The sequence below is a fragment of the Belonocnema kinseyi genome, chromosome 3 (genome assembly GCF_010883055.1).
Source record: "Belonocnema kinseyi isolate 2016_QV_RU_SX_M_011 chromosome 3, B_treatae_v1, whole genome shotgun sequence".
In the NCBI taxonomy this organism is placed as follows: Eukaryota; Metazoa; Arthropoda; class Insecta; order Hymenoptera; family Cynipidae; genus Belonocnema; species Belonocnema kinseyi.
This window is the reverse complement of record NC_046659.1, coordinates 81,003,908-81,016,380: the sequence shown is the minus strand read 5'-3', so window position 1 is coordinate 81,016,380 and position 12,473 is coordinate 81,003,908. Positions and strand designations below refer to the sequence as shown.

Here is a 12,473-nt window from a genome sequence, read left to right as displayed (position 1 = left end):
ACACCCCTGCCCCTTTTCTCACGCGTCGTAGGGGCGGGAAGGCACCCCTGTGACTGGTCATAGAAATAATGTAAGGTCACACCCCTGTCCCTTTGCCCACGCGTCATGGGGAGCGGGACGGTTAACACTCGAAAACGAAAAGAGCATGATTTTTCTGGTTTTTTTCCATAAAAATCGAGATATCACTAATTTTCTCGAAAACTATCACTTGTACAAAAAAATGTATTCTACAAAAAATGTGTATTTCTGTAAAATCTACAACTTTTATTGAAAGCATTTTGCGAGATTTTGCACATTTTTTTATGGTTTTTCCGCGGGTTCACCATGAAAATCGCCTAGTCGCCAATTTTTACTGTCATTTTCGTAATCAGCGTATCAAAATACGTAAATATACGCAGTGTAAAGGAAATCGTCACGTTCACCTATTTAGAGCTTTATCCAAATTTTTTTTTTCGATTGTGTTTCAATTTAAAAAAATCATAATTACCAAATTATTTACAAATTAAAAGCGACGAACCCTGAAGTAGAAAATACTTGGCACTTAACTGAAAACCGATCCTGCATACGTCTATTAATTCAGCTGATGACGATGTATAGGATAGCCAATCCGAAATTTGGGACCAAAATGATATTTGGTTTTGATTGCGTTTTAATTTTTAAAAATAATCATAATTACAAAATTATCTACAAAGTAAAAGCGACAAACCCTGAATTAGACAATACTTGCCTCTTGGCTGATAACCGATCCTGGATACGTCTATTCATTCAACAAAGTTTTAAAAAGATTTTGCAATATATCAGGAATTTTATAGAATCTCCAATTATTTTAACGGTTTCACGAAATTGTAAAAGATTTAAAAGATTTAAAGCTATTTCAACAGATACTGAACAATTTTAAAAGATTAAAAAAATGTAAAGGAATTCACAAGAATTTTTAGTAATTTCAAAGATTTTAATGGATTTCCAAGAATTTTACAAGATTTAAGAAGTTCTATTATTTTAGTATTTATTGTTGGAACTCCAATTATTTGAAAGGATTTTTGGGAATTTGAAAGATTTTAAAAAGCTTAGGCCTTTTTAAAAGATTCCACAAATTTTAAATTATTCCAAAAACCTTAAGGTATTTCAAAGAGTTTTAAGGGATATCTAGAGAACTTTGAAAAATAAATAAAATTAACTTTAAACACAGTTAAAGGTATTTCAAAGAATTTTACAAAGTTTAGAGGATTTCATTGAATGTCCAAGGATTTCAAAGATAGAGATCTGATCTTTTTTTTTGTTAGAAAACTTGAATGTAAAAGTTTTACTCGATTATATTCAAGACATAAAAATGTTTCTACTTATTTTAATGAATTTTTACGATTATATATTTATATATTTTAAAAGATTCTAAAGAATTTCAAGGGATTTCAAAAATTTCAATGAATGCCTTTTGACCAAAAAGAAATGGCGTAATTGCCAACAAAGTAATATTGGCAAATAACCGAAAAATGGATATGAGATGAAAACAAGTATTCATTTAGAGACAATGCTTCAAATTTCAATTGAACCGAATGAACAAAAAAGGAATAAAGAAAAGTCATTTTCCGCATAGGCAAAATTAAGTCAGAGTGGCGATAAATAATCAACGTGTGATTAAAATTGCATACGAAGATATTCTACACTCTATAGCTACATTTTTACACACTGCGCTGCCACACTTTGTAGAGTCAACATAATTTTATTCGCAGATTGGGAACCTTAACGAACTTGCAATTACACTCTGCAATCTACACCTTGGGACAAGAGATATTTTCCAATTTCCGAAAATTCCTACCCTAGAGAGAATTCAAATAGAAAGTGTTGACATTGATCGTAATTGAAATAATTTGAAATTACGTAAAATGAAACTTCATTTCCAATATTTCTAACAAAAATTTCACGAAAGTAAATTTATTATTTGACTAAGAATTGAAGAAAATGTGCAATAAAATGGACGTGTACAAAAAACAAGATTCTATCTCGTAGCATGCAAATAAAAAGTCTCTATTTTGGAAAGGTCGCAACTTGCAATCTTTTAGATTTTCCACCGAGATAGAGCCTTGTCATTTGGACTTCCGAGATAGAAGCTTGTAATTTTGACACATATAAATTAGTTCTGGCGTAAAGTTTTTTAATTACTGTACTATATGAGAGCAGAGGTTAATCAGTGATAAATTAAGGCGCGTCCCTGCTCTTGAATTATATGAATTCTTTGAACAATTGAATTTCTCTTTTAATTTTAACTATTTTAATTCTCCGAATTCTTACAATTATTGGAATTATTTTAATTCTCCAAATTCTTTAAATTATTCTGCGAATTATCCTGTAAATGTTTTAACTATTCTAGGGATTTTCAGAATTATTCATTAAACTCTCTGAATTGTTCATTAAATTCTTTAAGATATTTGGGTTCTTTATATCCTTTAAATTATTGTTTATATTGTTTGAATTCTGTAAATTATTCTTTATATCTTTTGCGATCTCTGAATTTTTTTGAGTTTTTTTTTGAACTAGCAATCACGAATCGTGCACTATGCGCGAAAAAAGTTTCTTATTGGCAGTGCAATTCTTAATATAAATGTAAAACATTTCAAGATTGCATCTAAAAATTAAAAATTTCGGGTCATTTCCCAGTTGACAAACATTTTTCCAGGTGATTAAAACTGAATAATTAAAACTTTCGAATATGAAATTTTTTCAATATTTCCTAAATTTTTTAATCAACTTAGCGAGAAAAAATCAAAATAAAATTCAAGGAATTTTGAATTTGAATTATTGTTGACTAATTATTGAAATTATTTTTCAGATTTTTACTAGTATGCTTTAAAATATTCTTGGAATGCTTTGAATTCTTTGAATTATTTTTAAATTATTTGAATTATTCTAGGAATTATTCTTTGAAATCTGTGAATCCTTTGAATTATTATTTAAATTCTTTAAATTTTCTGGATTATTATTTGAATTCACTAAGTTATTATTTGCCTGTTCTGAATTCCCTAAAAAAATGTAATTCTTCGAATTGTTTGAATTTTGTAATTATTTGAATTTTTTGAATAATTCGAATTTTTTAAATTATTCTTATTCTTTGAGTTATTAAAATTATTTACATTATTTGAATTATTTTAATTATGCAGATCATTTAAGGCTTGTATTCTCTGAATTATTGTTTAGATTTTCTGAACTATTCCTTCAATTCCTCGAATTATTTAAATTATTCAACTTATTCTTTCAAATCCTTATTATTTGGATTCTTTTATTAATGCTTTGAATTTTTTTAATTGTTTGATTTCTCGGAAGAATTCTTTGAATTCTTTTAATTTTCTGAACTCTTCTTTCTTTCTGAAAATCAGTCTTTATATTCTTTTTGCATCCTGTACATTATCACCTGACTTTTGTGAAGAACTCTTTAAATTCTTGAAATTATTTAAATGATTTCAATTAATTTTTTAATTCCTACAAATCTTTGAATTCTGTGCATTGTCAGAATTATTCTCTTGAATATGCTTTACATTTTTTGAAACATTCTTTCATTGCTTTAAATCGTTTAAATTCTTTGAATTATTCTTCAGATTGTTATTTGAATTATTTTCATTATTCCAATTCTTTTAATTGTTTAAATTATTTATGATATCATTATTTGGAACCATTAAGCTCTTTAAATTTGTTCAATTATTTGAATTTTCTGAAATATTCTTTAAATTCTTGAAATTATTTTGATTTTTTGAATTATTCGAGTTACTTTAAATATTGGATTTCTATACATTCTCTAAATTATTCCTTAAATTCTCTGAATTATTGGAATTATTGTTTTAATTCTTCTTCTGATAATTCTTTGAAAAATTTTCTTCAAAAGCTTTGAATTCTTTACATTCTTCAAATTCTTTGAATTATTTGAATTCTTTAAATTCTGTTGAGTATTATCGGAATTTTCGGAATTCATTGAGTTCTTGACTTCTAGTACATGTTATAATTGAAATTCCGACAAGATTACGATATCCGGGGCGACAAAGTTTTAATGTGGATTCCTGTAGTATTTTTAGCGACAAACACTAATCTGCAAGTTTTAAATCGATATCTCGAATGGTTTTCGATTTATCGATTTTTTAAACTTTTTTTGTAATGTACATAATTTCTTAAGTTCATTCCGATAGGCGATTTTTGTACAAGAAAAATGAGTTTTTATGTGGACTCCTAAAAGGGAAAAGGGGCAGAGGTGTGATCTTACATTATTTCTATGACCAGACAGAGGCCCCATGGGGCGTTATAAAAGGGACAGGGAAGTGACCTTACATTATTTCTATGACCAATAACAGGGGGGGCACCCCCCCCCCACGAAGCATTGGAAAAGGGGCTGAGGTGTGCTCTAACATTATTTATTATTTCTGTGACCAGTAACAGGGATGCCTTCGATATCTCGGAAACTATTCGAGATATCGATTTAAAAATTCCAAATACGTATTTCTCGCAAAAAATCCCATCGACATTCATATTCAGAAATTATGTTTTACAATCTCGCAAAAAATCCTATAGGAATTCACAATAAAACTTTGTCGCCACGGATATCGTAATCTCTTCGAAACTCCTATTCTCTTTGAAAAGTTAGAAATAAATAAAAACAATTTTGAGAGAAGAATGAACTGGCAATGAGGATTAGAAAAAAGTGTCAAAAGAAAGGAAAGGAAATAAAGGATCTCGTCTGTGGCGATCTGATACGAAGCATGAGATAAAGCAGACGAAGGCGTGCGTCTTATAGTTGGGGTATAGCACTTTTAACATGTCAATACCTGCTACGCGCCACTAAAGCTTCTCTTCCTTCCTATTGTTTCCGCTAGCTCAGCGCTTTCACAATACAAGAAGAGAAAACAGAGTGTTAAGAAAATTTTTATTCTTTTTCCAATACAATAAACACCTGTATAGAATTGAACAGACAAAGCAAAAGGCAAGGCGAAAGCAGATTCGGAATTTTTCTTCGATTTTTTAAATAAAGTTTTTTGAAATGTGAAAAAAATAAGAAATTAAATATGCTACGCTGTTAAAATAGAAAAAAATTTCGTTTAATAAATTTTAAATAAAATGATACTTCTCTTTAAGTTTTAGATTTAAATTTAATTTATTCCCCTCCTCCCCATTGACTGGGCAGTCTGACCCTGGCAATCTCGCCGTATTGTTCGGGGCTGCAATATATCATTTTCCGTGGCAAAATATGATTTGAACTTCTTTTTTCTGAGAGATTTATATGTGTGAAATAATTTGTAGATGTATTAACGGAGAGGATGCTCTTATAAAGTAGTGTGTCGAAATTAAACAAACTGGGCGTTTGTAATACTAGAGAGGTGAATAACGTTAAGGAAAGATAATCACGAGAAGCAATGCACATAAGATAGCTAGATATTTTATGTGTATCTGAAACGAAAAAAGAGGGATGCGGCAATAGAATGATAGAAAACGGAAAGTTGAAGCACGGACTCGAACTATGGTCAGGAGTAGATATCGAATCACATGCTTGCCAAGGAGTCGGTCTAGTAAGGAATTGAGAGAACAAAACTGCAATCAAGGCTATAAATTTGTATCTCCCAGATTCTTGTAAGTTAATATGAAAGTTGGAATTAGAAGACTATTTATCATAGCGTGTTACGCCCTAGTTGATGGTGAAACAAATGAGATAATAGACGCCTTCTGGGATGCTTTAAATGAATGGATGGTTTGGAGTCCTCACGAGGGTACAGAAAGGGTTCTCGGATATTTTGTAGATTCAAAAACAAATGGTAACAGAGATAAAAAATTAACTTAGGCCAAGGACAGTTAATACAAAAAACTGGAAAGATGAAGCAGACGCGAATCAAAATATAGAATTTACAGAAACTTCAATTTCTTTTAAAGTAATTTTTCCGAAAAACAAGTAGATTATTACTATTAATCTAGTGTTTTATGGAAAACTTTTAAATTGTTTCTAAAGATCCACTAGATTGTTACTGATACAATAGAATCAGCCAATCAGCTGTCGCAAGCAAGATCCGCTAATTAGAAAATCAAGAATACAAATAAAGTTTATGAAGTCGATTGTGTTATGAAGTAGGTGGCAGTAGTTAGTTTCTCTAAAAATAGGGGAAAAGGAAGAAAGTGTGGAAAAGGAGGAGGGTCCTTGACCAGCACGTGCTAAAAATACTTTTAAAATTAAAAAACATAATAATAATTATTAGTTATCTCAAAAACGATGAGAGATACGCTAAAATTGAGGCAATTTTAAAGGTTTTTTACAGGTTTTTTACAGTCCTTGGCCAGCAAGAACTGATACTAGTAAAATATTAACTTATCTCGAAAATGGTAAGAAATACGCGAAAAGTTAAAAAAATAAATAACTATTAGTATTAACATTGACAAAATGCAGTTCATGTCTGTGCATGTATTGAGAAGGATTGAAAAAACTTTTTTGACGAGCCTCGGATTCACGGAATTATGCAGGTGAATTGAACAGGATTAAATCGTAGATTCAGATTGGTTTCCGATTCACTCGGATTGAGCGCACGGTCTCAAAAGCTTTAAAAATATTGAAACTGGTTTGGGATCATAACATGCTGATTTATAATAAAATATCGTACGTCACTTGTATGGTTCGACAGGAATTCAAATTGATCTCGCCGTAAAGACGTGCCTAACCCTAATTATGATGTAATATAATATTAAATAAAAGAAAATATATGACCACCGTAATGCTGATAAATTGGATTTGAAATTCTGAGCATAATGGAAAATTCAGGAATTAAAGAATTGAGTCGGTCATTCGGATTGGGCATCGGATTGAGAAGGAATGAAAGTTTGTTTCGGATTGTAGTGGGATTCATCCGGATTGGCTTTGGATTCACACTTATTCATTCGAACTAGTGTCACCGGATTCAGTCGGATTTATTCTGACTGGATGCATTCCGTGTTGATGCACCAATGAAGAAGGATTAATAAGTTATAATCGGATTCTAGTGAATTAAACTTAGGGTTGAAACATTAAATGAGGAGGGTTAAAGAAGATCAAAAACTTGCTTCGGATTGTTTCAGATTAATTCGAATTACAAAATATTTAAATTTTGTATCAATTATACAGTATAAAATTTTTTGATGAAAGTATACAATATGTCTCCAATTTACAGAACGTGAAGGAGGAACTCGACAGCCAGAAAGTGTTTGTGATGTTGAATATTACGGACTAACATCTCCAGCGCAAGGCTCCGTCGTTCATCCGGAACCACACAGATTATTCGTCAAAGACGGGCCTGTAAAATGTCGACAGCTCTTTATCCCAGCTGCCAATCAATCAGTTATCATAACAGTGAGATTTTATTAAATATTTTATTATCTCTACTGGCCTACTTCTGGCCGAAAACTGAATCAGCACTAAAATACTGCTGGTACCATGCCAGTTCAAAGTAGAACGAAACTGGATTTTTATAAACAAATCAGTCGACATATCACAATTTTTAACAATTTAAGTATTATTTTTTATTAAAGCTTATTAAATAGTTACATTTTCAACAGATAATATGAATTTCCAATCAAATAGTTGAATTTACCACTAAAAATTATAAATTTTTAATCAAATATATCACTATTCAGTCAGAAATGATATAGTTAAATATTCTGTTGAAATATTAATTTTCAACTAGAAAAACGATTTTTCAACAAAATAGTTTTTGAATCAAATAGATAAATGTTCAACCAAAAACTTGAATTTGTAACGAAGCAGTTTAACTTTAATCATGTCCTTGCATTTTCAAATAAAACAGATAAACTTTAAGCAAATAGTTGAGTGTTCAACTAAAAAGATTAATTTCAATAAAATAATTGAAAACTTAACCGAGAACATTAATTTTCTAACATAGAAGACAAATTTTCAAACAAATAAAAGACCATTTTTGAAACAAATAGTTGAATTTTCAAGTTTAAAAAATTGATTCGAATTAAAAATATAAATTTCTAACTTAAAATATTATCGTTAAATTTTTAGATTAAAAAAAAAATCATTTTCAATAGAAAAAAATGAATTTTCAACGAAATATTTAGGCTTTAACCCAAAGAGATAAATACACATCCCAAAAAACAAATTTCCAACAATGCAGTTCATGTTTCAACCAGGTAAATTATTTTTTTACCAAACCAAATGAATTTTAACCAAACAGTTCATTTTTCATCCAAGAATGTTAATTTTCTTCCATAAAAGACCATTTTTCAAACAAATAGTGAAATTTTCAAATTTTAAAAATAAATTTGGATTAAAAATATAAATTTTAAGTCAAAAATATTATTAATTATTTTTCAGTAAAACAAATTTCTTTGGAATAAAAAGAAAGAATTTTTAACAAAATAGTTAGGTTCTCAATCAATGAAATGAAATTTCAATTGAAAGAACAAATATTCAACAATGTAGTTCAAGTTTCTACCAAGACAGCTAAATATTAAACAAAATAGTTGAAATTTCAAATTTAAAAAAATGTTAATTCAGAAAAATGTTAATTGAAAAGATTTATTTGTAACTAGACATAGTATCATTAAATTTACAGAAAAAAAATTTTAACGAAAAAAATTAATTTGCAAGTAAATAACTAGTTTCTCAACCAAAGAGATGATTGCACATCCGGAAAAAGAAATTTCAGCAGTGTAGTTCAACTTTCAACTAAGGGGTTGAATTTTTGACCAAAACAGATGAATATTAAACAAAATAGTTGAATATTCATCTAACAAGGTTAATTTTCTTCTATGAAAGACAATTTTCCAAATAAATGGTTGATTCCACCAAAAAGATCAATTTTCAACCAAGAAGATTAGCTACTTGTATCTACAAACAAAAATAATTTTTAACAAAATGCATGAAATTTAATTGAAATTTCAACTAGAAAATATAGTTTTTTAATTCAAGTTTTATATTGTAATATTTAAAAGTAGTATATTTGAACTAAAAAAAAAACGAATTGCGAACATAATAGTTAAATTTTCGAACAAAGAGATCAATCTGCAACTATAGTTAATGTTTAACAACTAATTTCAATCTTCAACTAAGTAGTTGAATTTGCTACTAAAAAAAATTAATTTTCAATAAAATAGTTAAATCCTCAATCAAAAGGATGATTTTTACACTATACATTTGGATTCTATGTTCACACAAGTTATTGTTTTTAAGCTAAAAAATGATTTTGTCGAAAACTCCTTTTTTCACTTTTCTTCTTCACACAATTTTTTCTGAAAACAAAAATGTCAAAATAGCTCTAGAGAGATCTCTATAAAATCTAATAATCTCTAATTTAATAGAAAAAAGTCTAAGTCAGATAAAACTTCTGTCCCAAAAATTCAGTTTTGTCGTACTGTGTATTTGGCCAATAGATAAAAAAGTGTAATTTACAATGACATAATTTAATTAAAGGTGGAAAGTTCAGAAAAGGAAATTCGTGATCATCCATGTTCAACCGAATGTGGGGACAGCGGATGTCGATGTACAATTAAAGCAAACAGAAATAAAACCATGGATGAAATCGACCATTTACTGCTTGTATCTGACACTGGACATGTAGTGCATTGCCTGTGTGGGGATTACCAAGTGAGTGAAATAATCAGCAAACAGTTAAAATCATTAATTAAAAATGTTTTAATCTATTTAGCCGCCATGAGTCTATTAAGACGTTAATTAAGTCGTTAAAATTGCCCCCTCCCCCTTTTACTATCACGCCACGCTTCGTCTTTCTTCGCTACTATCGTGGCACCTCCTGTCCTATTTCCCTCCCCCATGTTTGTAACATCTTTCCTTCCTCCCACCCCTTTCCTCCCTCCTAAAACCCCTCCCAATTACTACCCCTCCCCATTTTTTACCGAACAATCTCATAACTTGCACTTTCTTAATTTCCGATTCTCCCCAACCAACCCTTCCCCTTCCAGTAGAAAAGTACGACCGACGGACGAAAGGATACAAGAAAAATACGGTGGACAAAAAACTTAATTTTAAAAATTCCCTAAATTTCTGGACCAATTTTAAATTGTCAACTTTCTATTATTTTTCAAAGACCAGTATTTTAGTCTACAAGCATTATCAACGATATCAATCTTTTATAAACGGATTAATAAAAATTTAGATTAAAATTTTTAATTTATTTATTCATTTCAACAACAAAAATTCTTCTAAGTTAAGCATAGAACCGTGGCAATTACTAGAGCATTTACCTTAATATAAGAGATGAATTTTCAACAAAACAAAAATTAAATTGTTTAGCAGATCTCTTTTCAACAAAATCGCTAAATTTTTAACCAAATTCTTGCACGATCAACCTACAAATATGCATTTTTAAACGAATGGCCGAATTTTGAAACAAAAAAGATTAAACTGCAACCAAAAACAGTTGCATTTGCAATCGAATAATTTGATTTTTTTAAATATATTTGATTTTTAACCAAAAAAGATGAATTTTCAATCCAAAGGAACGAATTTTCTGTCGGCATATGTAGATGAATGCTTAAGAAAACAGTTGACTTTTCGACTAAAAATAATGGATTTCCAACCGAATAATTGAATTTTCAAGCCAAAAGACGAATTTGTTAGATAGCAGTTGAATTTTTATAACTTAAAAGTTGAATTTTCAACAATGAAATATATTATCAACTAAAATTATGAATCTTCAACAAAAAAGATTTTTAGTATTGTGGCATTTTTATTTGAAAAGATCGAATGATTAATAAAACAGATGAATTTTTCAACCAAAACGAGGAAATTACAACCAAAAATTATAAATTTGCAACAAAAAGTTAAGTTTCTACCAAAATGGCTGAACTTATAATAAAAATTTTTTTATTTACAACAAGTTGAATTTTCAACCACAAAAGAATGACATTTTAACAAAAATGTTGATTTTACAAGCAGAAAGGACACCTTTTTAAATAAAAATGAAATCTTCAGGAAGAAGCAACTGCAAAAATATAAATATAAATACAAAGCACATAAATTCAAACAAGAAAATTTTACCAGTTTGGACAAAAAGCGTCACTTAGAAAATATTCTGAAGTTTAAAACTATGAAAATTTCAAATTTATCATTCCTAACAGTTATTTTAAGTACCTCTAATAGAAATTCCAGGATTTTTGAAAGATTTTTTAAAAGTTCTGGACTTTTTTGACAGATAAAATTCCCAATCGTTTTTTCTTGACTAACATACGGCTGTATAAGGGTTTCTGCTCGTAACTGCGAATCTCTCCAGCGTTTTTATAATATAATAAATAAAATTTGATCATTTTCGTTTCTAGGGTTGGTTACCAGTTGGTATCCGCAGTTCAACACCTGTTTACATAGAGTGGTCACGGTTTTCGACAACTGGACTTACTTTCAAAGCCGGCTACAAGTTCGCCGAAGATGTCTTTTGCAAGGATCACGAAACCGCGAAACCTGAGGGAGAAGTTCATGTTGGTGATGCAATCAACGTAGGGTTTAAACTTAATCAATACTACCAACAAAGGTGCACATGGATTTTGGTTTCACCTACCAACCGTCTGCTAACCATCGAAATTGAATCAACCCAGAGTCGTAAGTTTCTGATGTCTCGTGTGCAGGATGCACAGTCTTTCCCCCATTCCAATGCGTTTCCCCTTTTTCAAATTCCCCTTTTTCTACTATTCTCAAAATCTTCCCCTTTTTCCTTGTTCTCATTAAGTATACGATATTTATGTAGTGAAAGCTTCTTTTTAATTCGCAGAATAATATATTATTATTAATTTAACTCTTTCACATTTGACTCATTTGAAACGAAACTATCTAGAAGTTAAATAAAACTTAGAAGTATGATATTTTTTCAGTAAATTTATACAAATTATATATTTTTTAAATTAACTATAATATAGAAGATGGTCTGTCCCCATATTGACGTTTCTTCAGTTTAAATTTGAATGACGATTAGACCGAAATTTAAACAAGATTTAACACTAATCTTAACGGCATTTTCAATTGAACCCAAATGTAATCAGTTCTACACTGTTAGATATTTCTGTAGGAATTTTCAGAGACGCGTCACTCAAGCTTTATTTCGAAACCGTTTCTAAATTTTCCTAAATAATAACAGAAATTTCATCAACGGTAGTTAAATATACATGAATCTTTAGTCACGTGTATAATTACATATAATCACGTGTATTGCATATAATCACACATAATCACGAGTATTAAATATAAACTTCGCTCACATATACAGTACCGCTCAAAAGTATTATGTAGGCGGTTTTTGATGACAGAATAAAATTCTCTTACTTTTTATTAGTTAGTTATATCACGGGCATGGAGCCCCCTATGGAGCTCCCCTAGCGCTCAAGCTATAAAGCCTATTGTGCCATACCCTTACCAGGTGTATACATATGAAACCGGTATTGCCATTTAGCGGCCAGTAGGCACACTTGTAGGCACTGTCGGAACTTACCATTTGTGCTAATTGGCGTAT

At 29.8% G+C, this 12,473-nt stretch overlaps 1 protein-coding gene across 1 annotated transcript in view; it reads left to right on the top strand.

Annotated features, from left to right (window-relative positions):
* LOC117169901 overlaps positions 1-12,473 on the top strand; it is a 312,876-nt gene that overhangs the window by 291,641 nt on the left and 8,762 nt on the right. Inside the window, exons 14-16 of the mRNA XM_033356410.1 lie at positions 7,164-7,342; positions 9,428-9,601; positions 11,293-11,569. Coding sequence (XP_033212301.1) covers positions 7,164-7,342; positions 9,428-9,601; positions 11,293-11,569 — 630 coding nt within the window. The remainder of the gene's footprint in view (positions 1-7,163; positions 7,343-9,427; positions 9,602-11,292; positions 11,570-12,473) is intronic.